Source organism: Ceratosolen solmsi, unplaced genomic scaffold (assembly GCF_000503995.2).
Source record: "Ceratosolen solmsi marchali unplaced genomic scaffold, CerSol_1.0 scaffold29, whole genome shotgun sequence".
NCBI lineage: Eukaryota > Metazoa > Arthropoda > Insecta > Hymenoptera > Agaonidae > Ceratosolen > Ceratosolen solmsi.
The window spans coordinates 1,238,545-1,260,134 of NW_011948417.1; the positions used below are offsets into that span (position 1 = coordinate 1,238,545).

The 21,590-nt window shown below is 38.6% G+C and overlaps 1 protein-coding gene across 1 annotated transcript; it reads left to right on the top strand.

Moving 5' to 3' along the window:
• Window positions 1–353: 353 nt before the first annotated feature.
• Imp (IGF-II mRNA-binding protein) lies at window positions 354–20,682 on the top strand. The gene is made up of 7 exons (XM_011496722.1): window positions 354–449; window positions 13,294–13,470; window positions 14,960–15,340; window positions 15,488–15,740; window positions 17,610–17,966; window positions 19,579–19,830; window positions 20,404–20,682. The coding sequence occupies exons 1-7, from the start codon at window positions 400–402 to the stop codon at window positions 20,680–20,682; spliced, it is 1,749 nt and encodes a 582-aa protein (XP_011495024.1). The 5' UTR covers window positions 354–399.
• The last annotated feature ends 908 nt before the right edge of the window (window positions 20,683–21,590 follow it).

Genomic DNA, 21,590 nt, shown 5'->3' on the forward strand with positions numbered 1-21,590 from the left:
GCCGTCCATCTTCCTTTAACACTTTCGACTTTGCACTTAGCCAGGGGAGCAGAAGCGACTCTATGCTCATTGTCCGAACGCTATCTTTATGCTTGACTTATTATTGATAAAAAAGGACTCGCGTGAAATTTTACATCGCCGGCAACTCGTCAGTACGCGTCGCGACGCTTCTACGTGCGTGTGTTCTTCCCTACCTTGTTCATTTATTTGCACCTTGCGAATCTGGTGAGGAGAGCGAGAGAGACAGAGTCGGACATGAAATTAGCGATGCGGATGATTCGTTGATCGGACTTTTGCGGACGAGGCTCGCACGCAACGTGTGCGCGTGTGCGTGTGCGTGTGCGTGTGCGTGTGCGTGTGGTGCGTGCGTGCGTGCGGGCGCGCAAGTGTTGTGTGTAAATGCCGTGGAAGGAAACGCAAGACTCACAGATGCGTGACTACGCCAGCATGTACGTATCATGGGAGATTGAGATGCACCTTTTGCAACGGTACCGTAGCTAGCACGTGTCCCTCCCCCGCATGCAATCATATGCCATCCGACATTTTTATATTTCGATTATTTTGTATTTATTCTCTTCCACGATAGCAGCGTCAACAACGCTTTTTTCGCCTCTTTGTCATTGTCGTTTTGAAATTAAAAGATCTATCCTATAACCGTGGATAAAGGATTTTATTTCTCATGAAAATTGGTGACATATTTATGGTGTTCCAATACTTGTAACTTACTTACTACTTTGTAACAATGTGCAACATTGACTTATTGCGTTACCTTCGGTTCCAACATAATAAGATATTTGCTTTGGACATGTAGAATAAATATGTAAACGTCTACATATTTAATTACATGAATATTTTTTTTATGTTTACTTTGAGTTTGTGCACCGAGTCGCCGATACAGCGCATCCAGATGTATCATTAAGACGTATTAACAGGCATGATATTCAAAATTAAAATTAAAAGTATCATCGCGCAATTGTATATGCTGGCATCCTTGTTACTTTTTGGATTTTAATCTTCCGCGTATTTGGTATATTTATTACGTTGGTTTGAGCAAAAAAATTTATTACTAATTCAATGTCTTATCGTATAATTTAACAACCATCGAATGTAGTAGTGAGCCGTAGTTGGTGCGTTAACGGCAATAACGAGAATATTTTAGGTTATTTAGAATATAATTTAAAATTGAATCAAATCCGGGAAGTTTTATCGTCTCTTCGCTTCGTAATAAACGACTGCGTCAATAATTGAAGCTTCAACATTTTTAATTGTAATTTCTTAACACTTGGTAATTGAGATCAGTTACCAAATAAAGTAAGTGTTATTAAATTTTTATTTATTTATTTATTTTTTTTAATTTTATTATTATTATTTTTTTTTTTGTTTTGTTTTGTTTTTATTTTTTATCGTTAAGCAAATTTACCTTACTTTCGTTAAAGCGATAAGAATTTATTAATAGTCGTAAATACATTTAATTTAATCAAATATTTGAGTATTGCCGATGAAAGTGATATGAAAGAGCGCCAGGCAATTTAAATACGATAACGCCTGTAAGTTTTAATAGAAATTTTTACTTTCGATCATTTCAATATCTCGTTTTCCTTTCGCCATTCTCATCAATACAAACAGTTGCACGACGAACCCTTTTCGTAAAAACCTCGAGATTATTTTAGTGCGCACGGCGGTAAGTCCAGAGCCACGATTATGTTAATAAATTCATTTATTGGATAGGCTGTTAATAATGGCACCTGGCATTATCGTTGGAATTATTATGCGAATGAAATTTGTCGAAAAGACAAATAGAAGACGGATTATCGATGAAGCGATCCGTATTTTGAGGTAAGCCGGCATTACGCGACCATACGCCGAATATTCGATCTGTCGCTAAGATGACTTTTCCATTCGCTTGATAATAGTTTGCAAGTGTTTTTGATCTACAGACACTAAGCATACGATGACTCGCGAGAGCGACATTCCTTGGTACATTCTTTGATTGTGTACTTTCAATTGCTTTGAATACAATGGTTTCCGTCGACGAGGCGTCCTTTTCTTTACGTTGCACAATTGTTTCAAGAACGTCGAATTACGCGACCCAAGTGTTTTGAGATAATGAGCCTTGGGAATGCTAATTGTCCTCTTTCTTCTTTTTATATTGAATTATTGCAATACGGCAAAGAAGCGTCATATTGGCGTATGAACGGACGAGTAAAAATTATCAAAAATGTTTTGTTTTATTATTTTTTGTCTGGGGTAGTGGGGCGATATAATTATATGCTTATTCTGAATTATCATAGCGATGTTTACTTCGTAAATATAAGTTTTGAATTTAAATAATACGTAAAATTTGCTGGAAATTTGTCCTCCCGTATTGCTGGCCCAAGTTCACGGGAATTCCAAAATTCCATGTGTAAACAAACTCGGTCGCACTGCTCCTTTGCCATTCTGTGCCAGTGATTTTTGTGGTGTTTTTTTTTTTTTTTTTTTTTTTTTTTTTTTTTTTTCTGTGCCAGTGATTTTTGTGGTGTTTTTTTTTTTTTTTTTTTTTTTATCTCTGTTGCTGCTACAACAGCCTATCGATTAGAGAATTTCTTTGGATTTGGGAATGCGCCAGACGACTCTGGGCCTCTGGCAATGCTCAACGAAGCGACGGAGGCACGACCCATGCCCCTTCCATTTCTTTATTTTGCCGGTTTCCCCTTATCTGGGCCATAAATTCATGCTTACTACGCATACTCGTGCGTACGAGTCCTTCGTTGCCGTTGGAAAATGTGGCGTCGCGCTATTATTACGCGCTGCCTGGCCATTCCCGGCGTTTACTATTTCTCTCCATTTCCGGAGGTAATGCCGTCGCGTCGTCCCGCGCTGTACGAGCGGAGAGAAATATAAGAAAAGGGCGCCGCCGACGTAAAGGGAATAAAAGAGTGACACGACTGTACACGCGAACTCTCTTTTTGTCCCGTAGATCTGGGTCGTTCCTAATCTTACGCATACGTGGCAAGAAGCATCGCGCATACGACGCGTACACATACGTAGGCAAGCATGAGCGGAGGAAAAAGGTTCGGTAAAATTAACACACTTTTCCGTGCTCGACTGCTTGAACGCGTGACAATAAAATAAATGGAGAGGCGTTGCTGGTGCTGGTACAGTGAGAGCTTATTTAATTTATGTGTACGCGGACGTGAGGTTTTTCACTTTTTCACCGACGCGTGGCCTGTTTATTGACGGTTTTGCCCGTTTCATTTTTTCTTTCTTTCTTTCTTTCTTTCTTTCTTTCTTTCCTTTTTTCATGTTTTAGTTGTTTTCTTTCCCTCTTATCGATAGAGCATTGCAACAATGTTTCTCGCTGGGAGGTAATTTTTTCTATCTACTGTTAATAATTAATTTCTATAGCGTGGTAACGAGTGTCAAGCGTATAAATACAAATTAAATGCTAACGTTGAAAATTGTTCCCTAATGACGAATATGTTACGAATATTTATATATATATATGCATATATGTGTGTGTGTGTGTGCGCGCGCGCGCGCGTGTGTGTGTAGATAGATACGAGTTCGAAGGGAGCTAATACAATTGCATATAAGCCATAACTTAGTATTCCTATTTTGCTGAAGACGTTGGCGTAATCGTGTATGTAGCGAACATGAAGTCATTAAAAACTTATATAGTTAGCGGTATTTGATGACTATATAATAATAGATCGGCGGTCGCATAAAATGAGTGAACACAATTCTCCATTTATTATTAATATCGCCGAAATATTTTGCATCGATGTTCAAAGTGAAATTACATTTTCCAATTCAGTGAGTTTCCATTGTAATTAAATGGCAACAAATCGGAATATATTTTTAGCTTATCAATCCATAAAAATAATCAATAATGAGAATTATACAAAAGCAAAGTCTAACTAAAACAGATTTACCATTATATCAGAAATTTAATTTGCCCATACGTTTGGATATTCTTTTACGGTTATCGTGTTAAAATAGCCTGCAGCAATTATAAAGTATAGGATATATCAAAAATGCATGGACAGTATTAAAAAATGTACATAAATTAAAAATTTAATGTTTAATAGCTTGTCAAGCGATTAAAATAATGTTAAAATTTGCCATTAATCTAATTGGGCATTGGGAGACTATTAGGATGGGCGGAATATTGCTCACCGGCGACTTGATTCAATATGACTAATTGCTTTCTTTATATTATTACATTATTTTACAACAATTTCTGGTTCTTACGATTTACTTATATCATTTCGATTTTTTGAATACGATTGTTGATCTATTTTACTTGGAATATTATTGAGCGATCAAGTTTATCTGTACGATGTATACATATAAAGTATCATTTTTATCTTATAATATAGTTAAAAAAGTTTTGCAGATTTAACTAAGTTCATTATCACTTGGGCGCAATATATAAATATACATATATGAATATATTATATGAATAGGCATTCTTTTTTTACATTATAAATTTCTTTTCAATACATACAATGAATGTTAGCTTTGCATCCTTCGTTTGCAGTGCACCAAATTTGTATGTTATAGAAAAAAGGTTGAATAACTGTAAATCGAAAAGTGAAAATGCTCTTTAAAATTAGTTTGCTCTGATCGATATTTTGAAATCGGTATATACAATATATTTATGGAAAAAATAAAATAAAATAAAGATTAATCTTTACCAAAATGATCATTATGCTTTTGGTTTTCGATATATTAATATTATTATTATTATTATTATTATTATTATTATTATTTAAAGAAGTGCATTATTATATATATTTTATTACAATTTTTTTTTCATATATAATTATAATTATAATTACACACGCGCACGCGGGCGCGGCCAAACACACACGCGCGCACACGCACAAAATAAACATATTGCCTTTTTTATTATTATTAATACTATTATGATTATTGTTGTTATTATATTATTATTAAGGTGTCTATTTTTAGAAACCTAAAACACGAAAAGTTATCATCGTTTTTCAGACAACTCATTAAGCGTTCAACAACTGAATTGTTACGAATGATATGAAAACTTTCAGATTGACCAAATTTAAATTTGTTATTACATTTATAGAACGAATGTAATCGATAGTATATTCATCGACTTTCTTCATCTGGCATTGATACTGTTTTAATATTTGAATAGTAAATAATATAAAACACAACTTGTTGAAGAGAACAGTTAAAATATATAATACAAAGGAAAGGAGCTTATAATGCAAAGAATCATTTCATGATTATTCAATTTGCACTATCGTATCCTATATTCATATTTGCTGAGGAAATTTTATTTGACCCATACATTTGTATAATTAAGGCAAATCTATAGTTAGATCTGCGTTAAATTGCCCGTGGTAATCCATACTGTTAGTTATTAATTACATTTATCTGATCACGCGTTTTTCAAAATCGATAAACATGCACGTTATCATCCATATTCCTTCATCGAATGCGAAGATTAACAAAATAATAATATTCCAACGTGTGAATTGTTTACGTCGAACGCAACGTAAACGTATTCCCTCTTGACTATCACTTAATAGCGATATTGGCTTTATTTGCATTGTAACGTTGAAATTTTCATCCAATAGTTGAGCGACGTAATCGTTCAGTTCCGCGTATCGCTCTATAACCCAAAATTTCCTTCGAATAACTTTCCAAAAGTAAATCGGATACCAGTCGTCGTGGGAAGCTGTAGGTGCCGATGGTTCGCATCGGAATATCCATTGTTTCATCGTCTGCCGTACGACAAAGATTCGCATTATAATGATTGGATAAGGCCAGGCGTTTAACGCCCAATATTTCTCAGCTCATCAGCTCATCAGCTCATCAGCTCATCAGCTCATCCCGTCTTTCATCCTTTCTTTCTTTCTTTACGTATCATTTTGCGTGAGGATGGTAACATGCCAACGGACGACTCATCCTCAAGCTCCTTTTACCTACGTCTTCTCGTGTTAAGACTCTTAACGCGAGCGCGCCTCGCTGTCCCGAGTACTTGCAAAGCCAGCTTTTAAATTTCGGACTACGTGATTGGGTGTACACGTTATAAAGGAAAGCTTGCGCCGCAGGTAAGGAGGAGCACGTGAAGAGAAAGTAAATCGCCCAAGGTGGTGGGCGATTTCCGCTGACGTCATGCGCGGCGGCCACGGCTACGGCTATGGCTACGGCTATGGGTACGGCTATGGGTACGGCTACGGCTCGTGCTGATTCGCTCGTTCGTGGAATTTTTAATTCATCGCCAGCATTGATTATAAATGGTCATGCATCGAGCTTAGCACCTTCGGTGCGTGCGCGCGAATTTCGGGCGCCACGCTCGCCCCGGATGTCGTCGTTACATCCCCGGTCAAAAGAAGCTAGTCACTCGGCTTTTCGTGCTTCGCTCGTTCCCGCCGACGGAAGAACTCGGCGCGAGTGGATTTATCGTCGACTCGCTCGAGAAACGGCAAAAATAATCGCGGGGGCCGTGCGTCATTCACTGGCAATAGGCGCCTCTACGCCGGTGTGCACCGTCGTCGTTCGGCAACAACAGCCTCTTTGATCTTTCAAGTTGCGACGCGGGTTTCGTTTCGTTTCGTTTCGTTTCGTTTCATTTTTTTTTTTTGGGTTATGTTGTTGTTGTTGTTGTTGTTTTTTTTTTATCCCGATTCTTTCTTCTTTGTTTGTCGTAACGATGGAGATTCCCTTGGGCTCGGAGTTTTTCGTGGCTTTTCCGTCACCTCGTTCATTCGTTCTTTGCCCAAGTACTCGCCCCGTACTCGCTTTCGCAAATAATTATTCGGAAACTCGAAGACGATCCAAATTCGGCATCGCTTACGCGACATTGATTTTATCGCCATTACGTAATTACGGGCATTCCCTTTGCAACGCGAATAATCTATTGGGTCAATGTACATGCCATTTTTGTAACACGATTACGAATTTAAGAATGTCGATAAGAATGGATTTGTATAGCTGCAGATGTAGCTTAAGAGTTATAATAATTGAACGACAATTTATCACTGATATAAAAATAGGTTATCAGAACCGTATAATTTTTCATAATTTCATAGTTTAAAGGTAGAAGAGAGTATGGAAACATTTTATAAATAGAGTAAAAACGTATGCGAGGTAGAATAAAATTAAGTTGTTAGTCGATTATTAGTTCTCTCGAGCTTGCCATAATATGTTATTGATGTGTACCTGCGGTTTTATAGGAAACGGGAAGTCATGTTTGTTAGTATAGTTCGTGTCAACATAGCAGCCCTCGTTTTACGACTCTCTACTTCTTCCTCCTTTATCTTTTTACCAAGTTCGTCTATCTTGTATAAACGGAACAAATATAGGACAATCACGAGTTGCGGTGAAATTTTTAGCTCATCTTTGGATAATATGAGAATTACCATAATTTGAGAGAGAAAAAAAATTGCATCATCTACCATAGAGTAGTAGTGGCTCATTTTATAAGCTCTTCTTTTTATTACACACGAAAAAATAAAATAAAATGTGATATCGCCCGAAATTTATCTGCCAAATTAAATAAAACAATTAAATTATAATAGTAAAATAAGTGTATGAGTCAGTTTTCAGATTATAGATTAACAAATTCAATTTTATTGAGACAAAGATGGTGTATTATTAAACGTTGGGATTGTTATAAGAACAAAATATAAGACGATAAAACCTATCGGAAGTGAAAATCTGTCGAGACTCGTCAATATCGTCGAGAAAAGTATCTTCGGAACATAGACTTGGACCGCTTGATAGTAACGTCGAGCGTCCGAAACGTTTGACTGAAAAGCCGAGTTGACGAGACTTCGAGCGAAGTCATCGACTCGTCGCGCGAGTCATTTGCTGTCTACTCCCAATCGGAAATTAAAAATTCTCGCGAGTAGTCGCGGCCGCGGTATCGATGTTTCGTCCACTTGCCGCTGACATAAAGAAGAAAAAAAGATGGCAACCGATGAAAAACGCAAGACCAGCAGCAGCAAGCACTAGACAGAGAGAACTCTAGCTGGTGCATTTCTGGCCAGAGGATGCGAGACGCGGCAGAGTTAATTACAATCGTGCGATTCTATTTATTGCCTCAGCCTCACCGGTGCTCGACGCAACAGCGCGATCGCGAAAAGCTTCCTAGAGCTGCAAAGGAAGCCGGCTTGGCTCATTATTCTCTAGCTTGCTCTTATTAATCATGTAATAATATACTCGACTAAATTTTCCTGTGTGCCCGAGGGGGGAGAGAGAGAGAGAGAGAGAGAGAGAGACAGAGACAGAGAGACAAGAAAGACAGGGCGAATAAAAACAGTTAAAAAAAAAATTACTTAAATACAGTTTATCCTTGTCGATGATTATCCGGCAACGTAACACCACTCAACTACATGCAAATAATGCGATAGATTGCCAATCGAGGCGGCAAGGATCTTAATCACACTCGTAGTACTTGACGACTCGGCATTGCTAATCCCCATAGCTTTCGGTAAAAACTGTATAAATCCCCCTTGCGTCTCCCTCAACGCGGAAACGTTAGGTTAAATGGAGTCGCGTATTCTACCAACGGCTCGCTCACGAAAATAGATTGCCCAACCGCGTAGTCTATAAGCGCGTCATTATAATTAGCAGAGCGCAAGGCGACGCGAGGGTGTGAGAAAAAGGCGAATAGACAGGCGCGGTGGCGACGCTCTGTCGCACACCTGTTCACGCGTGCGCGTGTCACCGTCGCTTTTCCTTGCCTGTCGCGTCCGCGTTTTGTTCTTGCTCGGGAGTCGCGTGGACTTTTATTTGGGAATTGCTTAGAGATTAATTTGCCCGTCGAGGATGCCAAAGTGAAAGTTTGGAAAGTGGCTGGATTGCTCGTGACGTTCGTTGCAAAGACTAATCGAGTAAGCCATTGTCGAAAATCGATTGGCCAGTTCGGATTGACCTTAAAGTCTATAATCTTCGAAGATGTTGGTCATTAATATTAGCTAAGCTACTTAATTCGCGTAGGCGAAGGAATACTAAATGGCTTGAGGATCGACTTTCTAGTAAAATATTCGGAATTCGAATTTTGAGACGTCGTGATTGAGGTGCAAGGGACTTTATCGAATTGTTGACAATTTTAATGCAGGAATCGGTGGCGTCGGTGCTGATGGCGGTGGCGGCACGTTCACATCATTAATGTTAATGATTTTTTTTAGTAAGGAAGTAGAATTCCTTCGGCGTGTCAAAAATGGAAATATCGTTTATAGCAATTTACTTGACCAAAAACAATGTTTGAGGGAAATGCGATAGAGAAGTTTTAGAAGAACGTTATTACGACGGCATTATTATAGTCCTATTAATCGGTTATTATGGTCCTGTTTAAACGAATTAGTAAATAGTAAACGACGAGTCTACGTCTTTGATTATCGTCACAAGATAAATCGCCGAAATATATCCGCCACATGCACGCTTATATATTTATTCGCATATAGATCATATATACGATCGATTGCATTTTGTGCGCGCGCGCGTGCGTGTGTGTGTGTTTGCGCGTGTGAGCTCTCGCACTTGCTGGCGTCTGCTCGTTCAGCCGATGGTTTACGATGGTAAGAGGAGAAGAGGAGAGGTTAGACAGAGGAAAAAGGGAAGAGACCAAGATAAAGGGCTTTTTTTCGGGGGCAGCCAGCATCGAGTGCATCCGCGTGCAACTGGACATCGGCAAGGGCGGGGTGGGGGCGGGGGGGGGGGGGGTGCATATCGAAACAAAAACACCCAAAACTACGAGGAACAAAGGGCCTCGCCCTCTTCTCGATCGCTCCTTTCTCATCGCATGTGTCTATTTGCGTATTTTTGCACGCGCGTACGCGTATTCAACCCTTAACGTATTAGTCATAGAAGACTTTGTCCTTGAAATCATGTTATGCATCGTTTGTCTCGAAATTATTGGGCAAGTGGTGCGCGCTCTGTTTTTGGGCGCCATGAAGTTCATTTTTTTTTTCGTCAGAATGGCCGAATCGGCAAAATTCTTAATAAATAGGATACGCGAGGATTTCTCCATTACCCTTTTTCCTTCTTATTATATTCTTATATTTTATGGCTATCACTCATCACAAAACAGCAGATATTTATTTTATAATTTAGTAATTGTTAGTATTGTTGAATATTGATATAGTGGAATTTTTAAGTATTAATAGTATCTTGTCGCAATTTGTGAATTTTCGGTTTTTAATTTTTCAATTTCATTCTTACTCGCCGAGTTTTGTATTGTGCCTATTCAACACATTCGAAACTATTAAATTTTAATGTCTTTGTATAATAATTAGTTAAAATGAGTATTCTCACTATGGATCTGTACTTAATTTAGGTAAAAATAAAAATTATTGCTCTAATCTGAATAAATTAAAAAAAAAATCTTCATCAATTTTATTAAAAATATTTGGGGTTTGGGATTTGCAACTATTCGTCTCCAACAACTTTCTTATTTAAATATCTTCATAAAGGTCAATGTTCGTGCTTATCTTGCTGTTTGTTGTCTAATATTTGCAATTTGAAGTCACTGAATTGCATAAAATTAAACGACTTGTTAAACAAGCATTTTCTCACAGTGTCTATACTGCAAGTAATAATAGCTGTAATTTGATTATAATCAATAGTCAATTGGTAAAATAAAAATACTTCAAGGTTTTGTTATAAAATTAATAATCTCCCAAATGATTTAACATACGATTAAAGTATTTTAACGAAAAACAATATAGATTTTTATAATAAATATCAATGTTTTTTTTTACCATCACTTGAGACTACTCTGAATCTGAATTTGAGCTGCTTGAATTCATAGATAGAAAGTACACTTGTTGGATAGGGCAAAGATTCATTGAAAGTTTCATTGAATGATGTATTGAATGAATGATTGGTTTATTCGAAACTACGCGGAGTTATCATTGAAAGTTACTTTCAATGCGTGATTCGTTACGTACATTTCTGCACTTTTCGGATTCGTTTGTCTGGAGAAGCAATTTAGAAATAGGATTGACATTCGTTTGAATACGTACTTGGAAATTTTCGTGCTCTGACCTTAGAAGGCAACACCAAATTAAATCTCTATGTAAAAAAAAAAAAAAAAAAAAAAAAAAAAAAAAAATATGCGAATAAGCTGGTGGATATTCTTCCTGTTGATTTATAAGTGGTTGTATGTATTATATATTACATCTTATGCTTATGCATAAGCACCAAGACATCCAAAACCTTATTATGATTATGATGATATTAAACTGGTCCCACACAGTACTCTATAGAAACTGGTTAAACAGAAGCCGTAACAGTAGCATCAGCACCACTAGCACTGCTAGCATCATCAGCACAATCAGCACCATAAGCACCATCAGCATTATTAGCATCACTAACGGCACGAGCTTCGAATAATTATAGCCAAGGAATTTATAATTCGTATTTGTAATCCAAATACAGTCTGTGCGTCAAATTGTTGTTCTTATACCTCTTCCCCCGGCGCTATGCGTCCGCTTGCTCGCCCCACCCCATCCCACCCCGATTCACCCTGCCCTTGCAGAGCCGACCTCTCACTCTTGAAAAAGTTTGACGGCGCTCTCGCACTCGTTGAATGGGTCGCCGACGCGGCTGCCGAAAAATCGATAGCAACGAAAGCGAGAGTCCCAGGGCTCCCGCGCCACGACTCGTCCCTCCCTTCCGCGTCTTTTCCCTCCCTCGTTCGCCCATTCTTCATTCGACCGAGTCTCCGTGTCCTTTGGCGCGCATCACCCACACGCAGATGCGTACGTGTACGCGCCGGGGCGAGTTGTTCCGCGAGTCGGCTTTGTCGGGTGCCGGAGACCCCGGCATATGCACCGCATTACGTGCCGTCGTAACCTAGAGAAAGGCCATCCCCCCGTTCCGTCCCGCCCCGCCCAGCCCCGTAGCCCCGTAGCCCCCTCGACGTATCGAGCTAAGCGCGTGTCGGCGCGCCGGGGGATGTCCGGGCCAAGGTTTCGCGCGCACGCGCCCTGAATTTTTCATGCGTCAGGCAGGATTTCAAGGCCCCTTTGAATTCTCGAGCGCGCGACACCGAATTTCTTCACCGATCCGAGCTTATAGTCGAGTGATTAGAGACACACGGGGGCGCACTCATGTCGGAGCGGAAGTTTATTTCTGGACGAAACGCGGAATGCTGGGGTCGCGCTCTGCCCCCGCGGGGACCGCACTCGGGCGTGTTTGTATTTTTGCGAACTGCCAAGGGGCGAGCCGGTGTTGTTTGTTGTCGTCTCTTGTCGGTTCGAGTGCCCGTCGAAGATATTTATAGAGATGCGCTCGATTGCTAATTATCGAGAGGTTGGCCGGTTGAGTCCAGGGGCAGCCGTTTAAGAATGTCTATATGATTTGGGTATATGAATATGATCTATATGATGAGGGAGTGTGGCGTGCCTATATAAGCTCGAACGAATGACAAAAGTCATTGGCATCGGTCGTCGCGTATCGCTTCATTATCCACGAGAACAAAACTCTAAACGTTAAATTGAAAAAACTTATGCTGCTGGTGTCGTCGCAGCGGCGAAGAAAGAAATGCTCGTCACATACGGTTTTACTTCCGGTTCATAGTTGAAGTATTCAGCGAGTTTTGATTTTTTTTTTTTTTTTTTAAATAAGTATTATACTCATCATTGTCCTTGCAAAAAGTTTTGTATGACACTACTTAGGATCATCTTAGTTAAGCGAATAAATTTATAGAAATGTTCCTTCCGGAAGAAATTTGATAAAATTCATAGAAATGTTGATTGCGGAGAATTTGTTTCTCATGGTTACGTTAATTCAGTATAAGTGACGTATGCTTAAAAAAATTCTTCCTGATATTATTTGTATCAAGTGAAAGTTCAATATTATTTAATAGGCGATATCCTTAGAATTATAGAGCAATTAATTATCGATTTACCAACTCACTTGGCGTTGTTGTTATTATTATTATTCCACACACACACACACACCTCCCCACGTATTGGAAATTACTCAATATTCAGAAACGAAGCTTCCGCACTCCACGCACCAGCTAAGCATCTCTTTTATCTTCTTTTATAATCAGCCATTGAATGATGTATTTTGAATATTGGCGCTAAGCCACAATCTATTAAGCAACTCCCATACCATTTCGTCTCGGTTTCTTATTTGTAGAATCCGTCCTCTAGCAAGTGCTTCCTTCCAGTAGATCCGCGGAACGTTAGCTGCAGTATCGTTGGTTATACCAAAGACTTCAAAATTGGTTGGATAAAGCAATTTAAAGAACATAGCAGAAGGAAATAGGCGAACTGATTAGTAATCGCGGATGCTTTTCCCTGATTACAGCGGCGGCTCCGGGGCGAAGATCCTGGTGGGCAATCTGCCAGCTCACGTTAGAATCGAGGACGTCGAGCAGCTCTTCTCGAACTATGGACAAATACAAAACTTCGAGAAGGTGACGTCGCGCGATCCTAGCACCCAAGCTTTCCTCGTCAGCTATGAGACGCCAGACCAGGCACAGCAGTAAGTGAGATTATTCCGTAAAAGCAACAACAGTCTTAGGGCTTCAATCCCCCCACTTCACCCCGAATAAACCTCTCAACATCCCCCCTCCCCCCCGCTCTCTCTCTCACTCTCTCTCTCTCTCTCTCTCTCTCTCTCTCTCTATCAGCAAGTACACGATGTAGTACGGGATACGCGAGTAGTTTGATTGTAAGTAGTTACCGGGAGGTCGGATAATCCTATATTATTGAGCTTTGGTCTTGACATTGGAAGATTCGTTTGTCTTGAATTGTCTCGACGACTTAGGTTAATCGTTTAGTTGGATATGAAAAATTTTCTCTGGATTAGCTTTAACGTTGAAAAAGTACTTTTGATGAAGATGCAAGAGCTGTTGTATCAGAATGTTTTTGAAATCTTTCGTGAAATTGTCAAAATTCTTTATCTAAAACTGCGCATAAAGACTTTGTCAACCAATACGTATTTCTGTCTTGTTATTCGTAGTTTTAGAAAGCCGTAAATCGTATTCGTGTTCTTTTTTTACTTTTTAAAGTTCGTTAAAGTAGTGAGACACTTAAAGATTGTATTGCAATGTTTGAGCATGAAAAATCAAACTTTATGATAAGAGTTAAAATGAAATGTCAAAATTATCGTTTAAAATTATTTACATTAAACCAAATATTTATTCAATGCACTTAGTATACATACGTATTGTCGAACTTGATAAATTTCAATTTATATACATGATTTTATTCTAGATAAATAAATATATATATTCTTATTTTCGTATAAAAATCTACATGGAATATATTAAATATTATACCATGAGTACCTTATCTTCGATATTTCCAAATAGAAATATCATATTATTCTCTGTAAGATTCTTTCACTTTTCCTCATTATAAAGCTCGTAATTAATACTTGTAAGTTTGCATAAAATATTAATTTTTTTACTTATAAACTCCTCCTCACCCCGTCCGTTTAAAATTTTAAACATTCTCTAAAATGATGTAATGCTATTTGCTATTTGTTTGAAATCAAATCCAAATGCAGCATTTGGATTTGCAAAAATTATGCCAAAATACATTAAGTGATAAGACGTTGAGCGAGTAAGATTCCTAATTGGATCCAAAGATGAGTTGATTTTTATAAAGTTTGGATTGTCCTTTAATTAACAAATAATTATCAACGGCTTGTAAACTTTTTGTTTTTGTTTTGTTTTTGGACTTTTTATTACAACATTGCTACAAATTTCAGATGAAAATGTGGTACAAATGTGATATATCTTCAATCTTATATTTTGATATATATATATTTATATTTATATATGTGAATAGATGTCGAGTAATGGGATGAGATATTAAAATATGCAATTTTTATATAGCGACCACGCGTTGCTAGATACAAGTGTTTCGTAAAGCCACTGGCGGCCGATCGTGTGGCGGTCGCCAGTTGGACCGAAAAATTTGTCTCGACGGACACTGAAATGTGGGAAAACGATGTGTTGTTGCAGAGCCGCGAACCAGCTGAACGGTTACGAATATGAGGGCAATCCCCTGAAAGTGGACATGTCGACGGCGGAGAGTCGGCGTCGCGGACGCAGCCAACGAGGAGGTGTCGCCTTTTCCGGTCTACCGAGCTCCGGTCGTCAAACGGACTTCCCACTACGGATTCTCGTCCAGTCGGATATGGTCGGCGCGATAATCGGTCGCCAGGGCTCGACCATCCGGCAAATAACGCAGATGACCCGCGCCCGTGTGGACGTGCACCGCAAGGACAACCTCGGCTCCCTCGAGAAGGCCATCACGATCTACGGGAACCCGGAGAACTGCACGAACGCCTGCAAGAAGATCCTGGAGGTGATGCATCAGGAAGCCAACAACACGAACAAGGGGTCAGTTGATGAGGGTGGCGATGAGGCCGGCAGGGCCACGCGTCACCAAGACAACGACGATCGTCATGATGATAATAATGACGATGGTGGTAGTAATCGAAAAGAACGGCAGAACACTACTGACGAGATGATTGTTGGCTCTTCCAGCGAGATCACCCTGAAGATCCTCGCGCACAACAACCTGATAGGTCGCATTATCGGTAAAGGCGGCAACACCATCAAGAGGATCATGCAGGACACTGACACTAAGATCACAGTGAGCAGCATCAACGACATCAACAGCTTTAACCTCGAGCGCATCATCACCGTCAAAGGTAGCATTGAGAATATGAGCAAAGCCGAGGCGTTGATATCCAGCAAACTTAGGCAGAGTTACGAGAACGACCTACAGGCAATGGCGGTGAGTTTCTCCAACCCCTCGGCATTATTATTCCACTTCCTATCCGATATGTCGTTCCTCTAATCCACATCGTAACACCTTTATCGGGTACGCGTACGCGTTTTTTTAAAAAATTTTTTTTTTTTTTTTTTTTTTTTTTTTTTTTTTTTTTTTTATCTAATGATTATTATTATTACATTACATTATAATTATTATTAGAGTCGTAGCGAGAAGAAATGTCGCTATTCAATTCGATACTAATTTTATTGTCGAGCATGTCATCTACTTGTTATGAATAAACGTAATAATTACATATTCAAGCCGCTTGGAATGAAAAGTTACAATTAAATTATATCGATCGTGACAAGTGAGAGTAATAAACCGTGGAATTGCAAGTATCGTTGCGATTCAAAATAGTTGAAACTACATCCAATCGATTGAATTTTTTAATACTAAACGCCCAATTTATTTATTTCTCTAGCAAAAGGTATGGCCATTATTGGCCACTTTGTTGTTTTATTTCTGAATTATTGCCGAGATTGTAATAATTATGCTTGTTTCACATTGGAAAGAAAAAGCATAAACATTTCAAGTTTAAATCGAATGCTTTAATCCATGATTATCATCTCTTTTTTTTTTATCCTTTCATTTTAGTATCTTAATAGCATTCAGTCAACTATCCAATTGGCATAAACTAATCTTATATAATAATTAAATAATGCTTGATGCTTGAGTTTGTTCCTGAGAATTGGCCAACGTAATCAAATACCAAGAATATTATTCAATTTTAAAGTTACCGGGCGACGCAAATAATTGTATTGTATCGTAATGATTATAGGTAAATTTATCGAGTATTTTAATATAAATAACAATATAAATCTTACGATGCGTAATAACAATAATATTTACAAAGACAGTGATCGTGACGCCTTGACGATACGTATAAAATAATTTTAATATTTCTATTTTTGATATTACCGATGCTAATAAATCTTCATTAAATTCTTTTATTTCGTCATTTACAGTAAGTAAATCTGCGAAAGTTTAAGCGGTTGTTGCTTGTAAACTTTTGCTTGTGCGTCCTAGCGGGGAAAGTAAAATGAGTCTCAAGCAGGTTGGACGAATATTTATTTAAATCGACGCTTGCTCGCTCGCTCGCTCGACTCGCGCACAGTCATTTTCTATATATTATTTTGCTAATAAATTTTTGTTTTTTCTTCACGAACTTTTTCAATTTCACGACTTTTATATTACTTCAAAGTTACAATTACATTTTTTATTAGTGTATTATTATTTATGTGCTTTGGTTAAAGAATTGTTCATAACAACCGCACTTCACTGCAATGCAATAAAAAGTATTCGAAGCATATTGTCGAGTAACGCGTGCGGTTTTCATAATTTCCTTTCTCACAATTAATTCAATTATCATATTGTCTTTGTTTATTACGCTTGCGTCGTAATTACTCTCACGGCAAATTCTCGATCGTTCGGCAAGTTTTTCGTTGCTGCATGTGCCGACAAATTGTCGCACTCTTTTTATAAACAAATCTCATCTAATTAAACGAACTGTCTTATTCGACTATTTTAACCATTGACGACGACCTGCACGGTTTACTCGGTTATCTTCGAGAGGCTTCGTGGGAGGCTTCGGAAGCCTCTTGTTCAAACGACTTGAACGGCGATCATCTACGATAGATCGTGCAAAAGTTCGCCGTCACGTGTTTCTCGAACGCGTCACTTCCGGCACGCAAGGGCCACTCGCTATTCGAACATCCCTCCTCCTCCTCTCCGCCAAACCGTTCGTACGAACCTCGCCAAAAACCTAAACGAAGACTCGCATGCCCCGTCTACTCAAAGACCAATGCCTTAATGTAAAATGTTCGCTTGCAGCCTCAAAGTATGATGTTCCCGGGTCTACACCCGATGGCGATTATGTCGACGGCGAGTATGGGATACAGCTCGCGGGTACCGGCCCTATACAACTCCGGCCCCGCGCCTTACTCTTACCAGGGTAATCTCCAGGCCCAGCAGAGCGTACCGACGAGTGACGCCCCGGAGACGACGTTCCTCTATATACCGCATCACAGTGTAGGCGCTGTCATTGGTACCAAGGGCTCCCACATCAGGAACATAATTCGGTTCTCCGGTGCGAGTGTCAAGATCGCTCCCCTCGAGATGGACAATCCGCCTGAGCAGCAGGTCGAGAGAAAAGTCACCATAGTCGGATCGCCCGAGAGTCAGTGGAAGGTCAGTGGGAATTTTCACGTCTAGCTTCATATTCGATTATAACGGACGTGTCCGTAGCACTCGCTTGGTGTTGGACTTCGGTCTCCCGTTGTGTCTTGTTAAGCGCGTTCCGCGGCTCTTGAAAGTAAGGATTACAAGAAACGGAACTCTGTCGAATGAGAAAATATTATTACATTATGTCGCGAACATTCGGCATTTGCTGATAAATACGCAAAGGGAAAGTGATCCTGTGACGTTTGGGCGAATTTCGTATGAAGACTTTTGCTTGATGGATCAGGAAAAGAAATGTTGAGCTTCGATACTTGACACACGTTTCATTCTGTGACATTAAGTTTCGAATATTCAACGACATCCGTGTTTTTTTTTTTTTTTTTTTTTTAACTGACGGTCAATGATTAATAAAAACATTAAATATATGCTAGGAGACATATGTAGTGGCAATAAATTATAAGTCAATCGGTTACCCACGCTTTAAACAAATATTAAGAAAACTACATTATCGATATTTAAAAACTTAGTCTTGGTTGTATAATAATAATATAATTATTATTATCATTATTATTATTATCATTATTATTATTATCATTATTATTATTATCATTATTATTATTATCATTATTATTATTATCATTATTATTATTATCATTATTATTATTATCATTATTATTATTATCATTATTATTATTATCATTATTATTATTATCATTATTATTATTATCATTATTATTATTATCATTATTATTATTATCATTATTATTATTATCATTATTATTATTATCATTATTATTATTATCATTATTATTATTATCATTATTATTATTATCATTATTATTATTATCATTATTATTATTATCATTATTATTATTATCATTATTATTATTATCATTATTATTATTATCATTATTATTATTATCATTATTATTATTATCATTATTATTATTATCATTATTATTATTATCATTATTATTATTATACGAGCTGTCATTGTATATATAAAAGAAAAAGAGTAATAATAAGTAAATGTTCGTGACAATTACATTATGTTTTCTAGTTAATTTTTATTTCTTGTTTGCTCATAAGTCCTTATATATTTTATGTTAATGTTGTAAAGTAAAAACTCGTATAAGCCAGCAATAAGCACAAAATTTAGTTAAATTGAAACTGCTACGATATTTAAAAACAAAAAAAAAAAAAAAAAAAAAAAAAATTATTGCATCAATTCAAATTAGCAAATATTAGCGTGTTAAAATTTTTAATATAAATACAGTTTTATTTTTTTATTTTTCCAAATGACAAAAATCTGACACTTACTTTTGCACTATAAAATGGAGTGGATTTTCATAAACCAATCGAAACTTAAACTTAATTACGCTAATTGTGAGAGGTACGTTGCAAACGCGATGAAGGAGCAAATAAGTTACTTGCAGTATAATAATCGTGAAAATAGCTGCATAAATTGTAATTTAAATTTATAATTGATTAATTCGATTGACGAGGTTGATGGATCGTCCCACTTGCCCCTCTCTCCCCCTAGACCCAGAAGATCGATCGATAAACGACGCAAACCATTTTTTTCTATCAGCAATGAGCTCATCCCCGTTCTCCTTTGTAGGCTCAATACTTGATCTTCGAGAAGATGCGCGAAGAGGGCTTCCTGTCGGGTACCGAGGAAGTAAGGTTGACGGTAGAGATCCTAGTACCCTCGGCTCAGGTCGGTCGGATAATCGGCAAGGGCGGCCAGAACGTGAGAGAGCTCCAGCGCGTCACCGGTAGTATCATCAAGTTATCGGAACAGCAGTCGACGACACCCGCAGCCGACGAGGAGACGACCGTCCACATCCTCGGGCCCTTCTTCTCCATACAGGTAACGTAGCAACGGCGGCCTCTCGTCCCGCTATCGTAGATGCATTCGAGCTGCTTTGTTTCTTAGCGCGAATACCCGGATGTTGGATTCCACGTATCGCACGGACCCGATAACGACCGCAGTGCCTGGAAAACCAACAATTTTTCGCCCCCTGTAACTGTAACAGCGGTTACTCTTACCGCCCGTTACTTGATCCACGCGACAACGATTTCTAATACGAAAGCTTCTTCGCTCGTCTGTGAATTGAGATAAGATTTCGCGCCGGAAAGCAACAATTTGCCCGCGTGCGATCACGCGTAACTTTACTTTTTTCTGGCTAAGTGCTTTCACTTCATATTTGCGGCGAGGAATTATCACTCGTAGCGGCCCTGGCATTTTAGCATCTCGAGAAATAAAGTAACAAAAATGAAAAGCAACAAGAAAAAAAGTCCTTATTCAAAATTTAAAGAACCCCACGGGCCCTGATATACTATTAATAACAACAATACAAATAATAACAATAAGAGAGAATGTAATGTTAATTTAAGTTTCTTATCTCTCGGACTAATGACTCATTTCTCGTTCGGTTCATAGTCAGCGCAGCGCAGAATCCGCTCGATGGTGATGCAGCCTTCTGGTGCACCAGGTAGCGTGACGGGAGTGCTCGGGCTCTCCGGCTCGAGTCTCCCGGGCTCGAGAGCTGGACGCGGCAGTAGTCAAGAAGGAGGGATACGCTCGCGCCGCGACGGCAGCACGACATCCCAGCCCGGGGGCTGTGCCACCCCCCAGCAGCAGCAGCAGCAACAGCAATCCAGCCAATCGTCGCCCTCTTCGCAGCCTTCCTCGCAGACTCAGCAGCAGCAGAGCCAATAACCGGTAGCCGAGGAGCTCGAGCTAGTGACTAGGTGCCGATCGTTCGAGCGCCGAGAGGATCGTCGAGTCCTTATCACCTCGAGGAAATAAGCGAAAACCAAGAGAAAATTCACCAAAAACAACAAAAACAACAAAAAAACAAACCAGCAAGAATCGCCATACACGTGTGTACGAGTGTGTTTACGCGTGCTCTGGGCGTATATATGTATATGTGTGAGTAGCGCGCGTATGGATATGTATATGCAAATGCATAAATATATATATATATATATATATGTATGTATGTATGTATGTATGTATGCACATGCGTGTGCGCGATTATATATATATATATATATATATATATATATATAGCGGGATGGTGGGAGGAAGTGAGAGAGAGAGAGAGAGAGAGAGAGAGAGAGAGAGAGAGAGAGAAAGAGAAAGAAAGAGAGGGAGAATATCTGAATGCGCGTATACTGTGTGTGTGTGAGAGAGAGAGACAGGTATATACATATGTGTAAGGATTAGTCCAACAAAAAGTAACTTCAGACATGTTAAGATCGTCCGCCTACCTCGGCTTGGATCCCTTTCATTCTATACCATCAACAAATTATAAGAATAGCTACCTTGATTAGTTTAAAAATTTTTTTTTCTATTCGTTTGCTCTTGAAGAAGTGGTGAAAGATTATGAGAGATTAGGAAACTACTTTGTGAGCACTTATGTTTATTTTTCATATTACGGCCGAGGTATGAGAGATGGAGAAAGAAATATAGGAATAACTAGATAACAGTGAATTACGTATGTTGATGATGCTGACGATGATTATAATGATAATGATGCTGAAGGGACAAAGACACACACAACCTTATTACCTCATTCATTACAGTTAAAGATTTAAAATAATAATTAATAAAGATGAGAATAA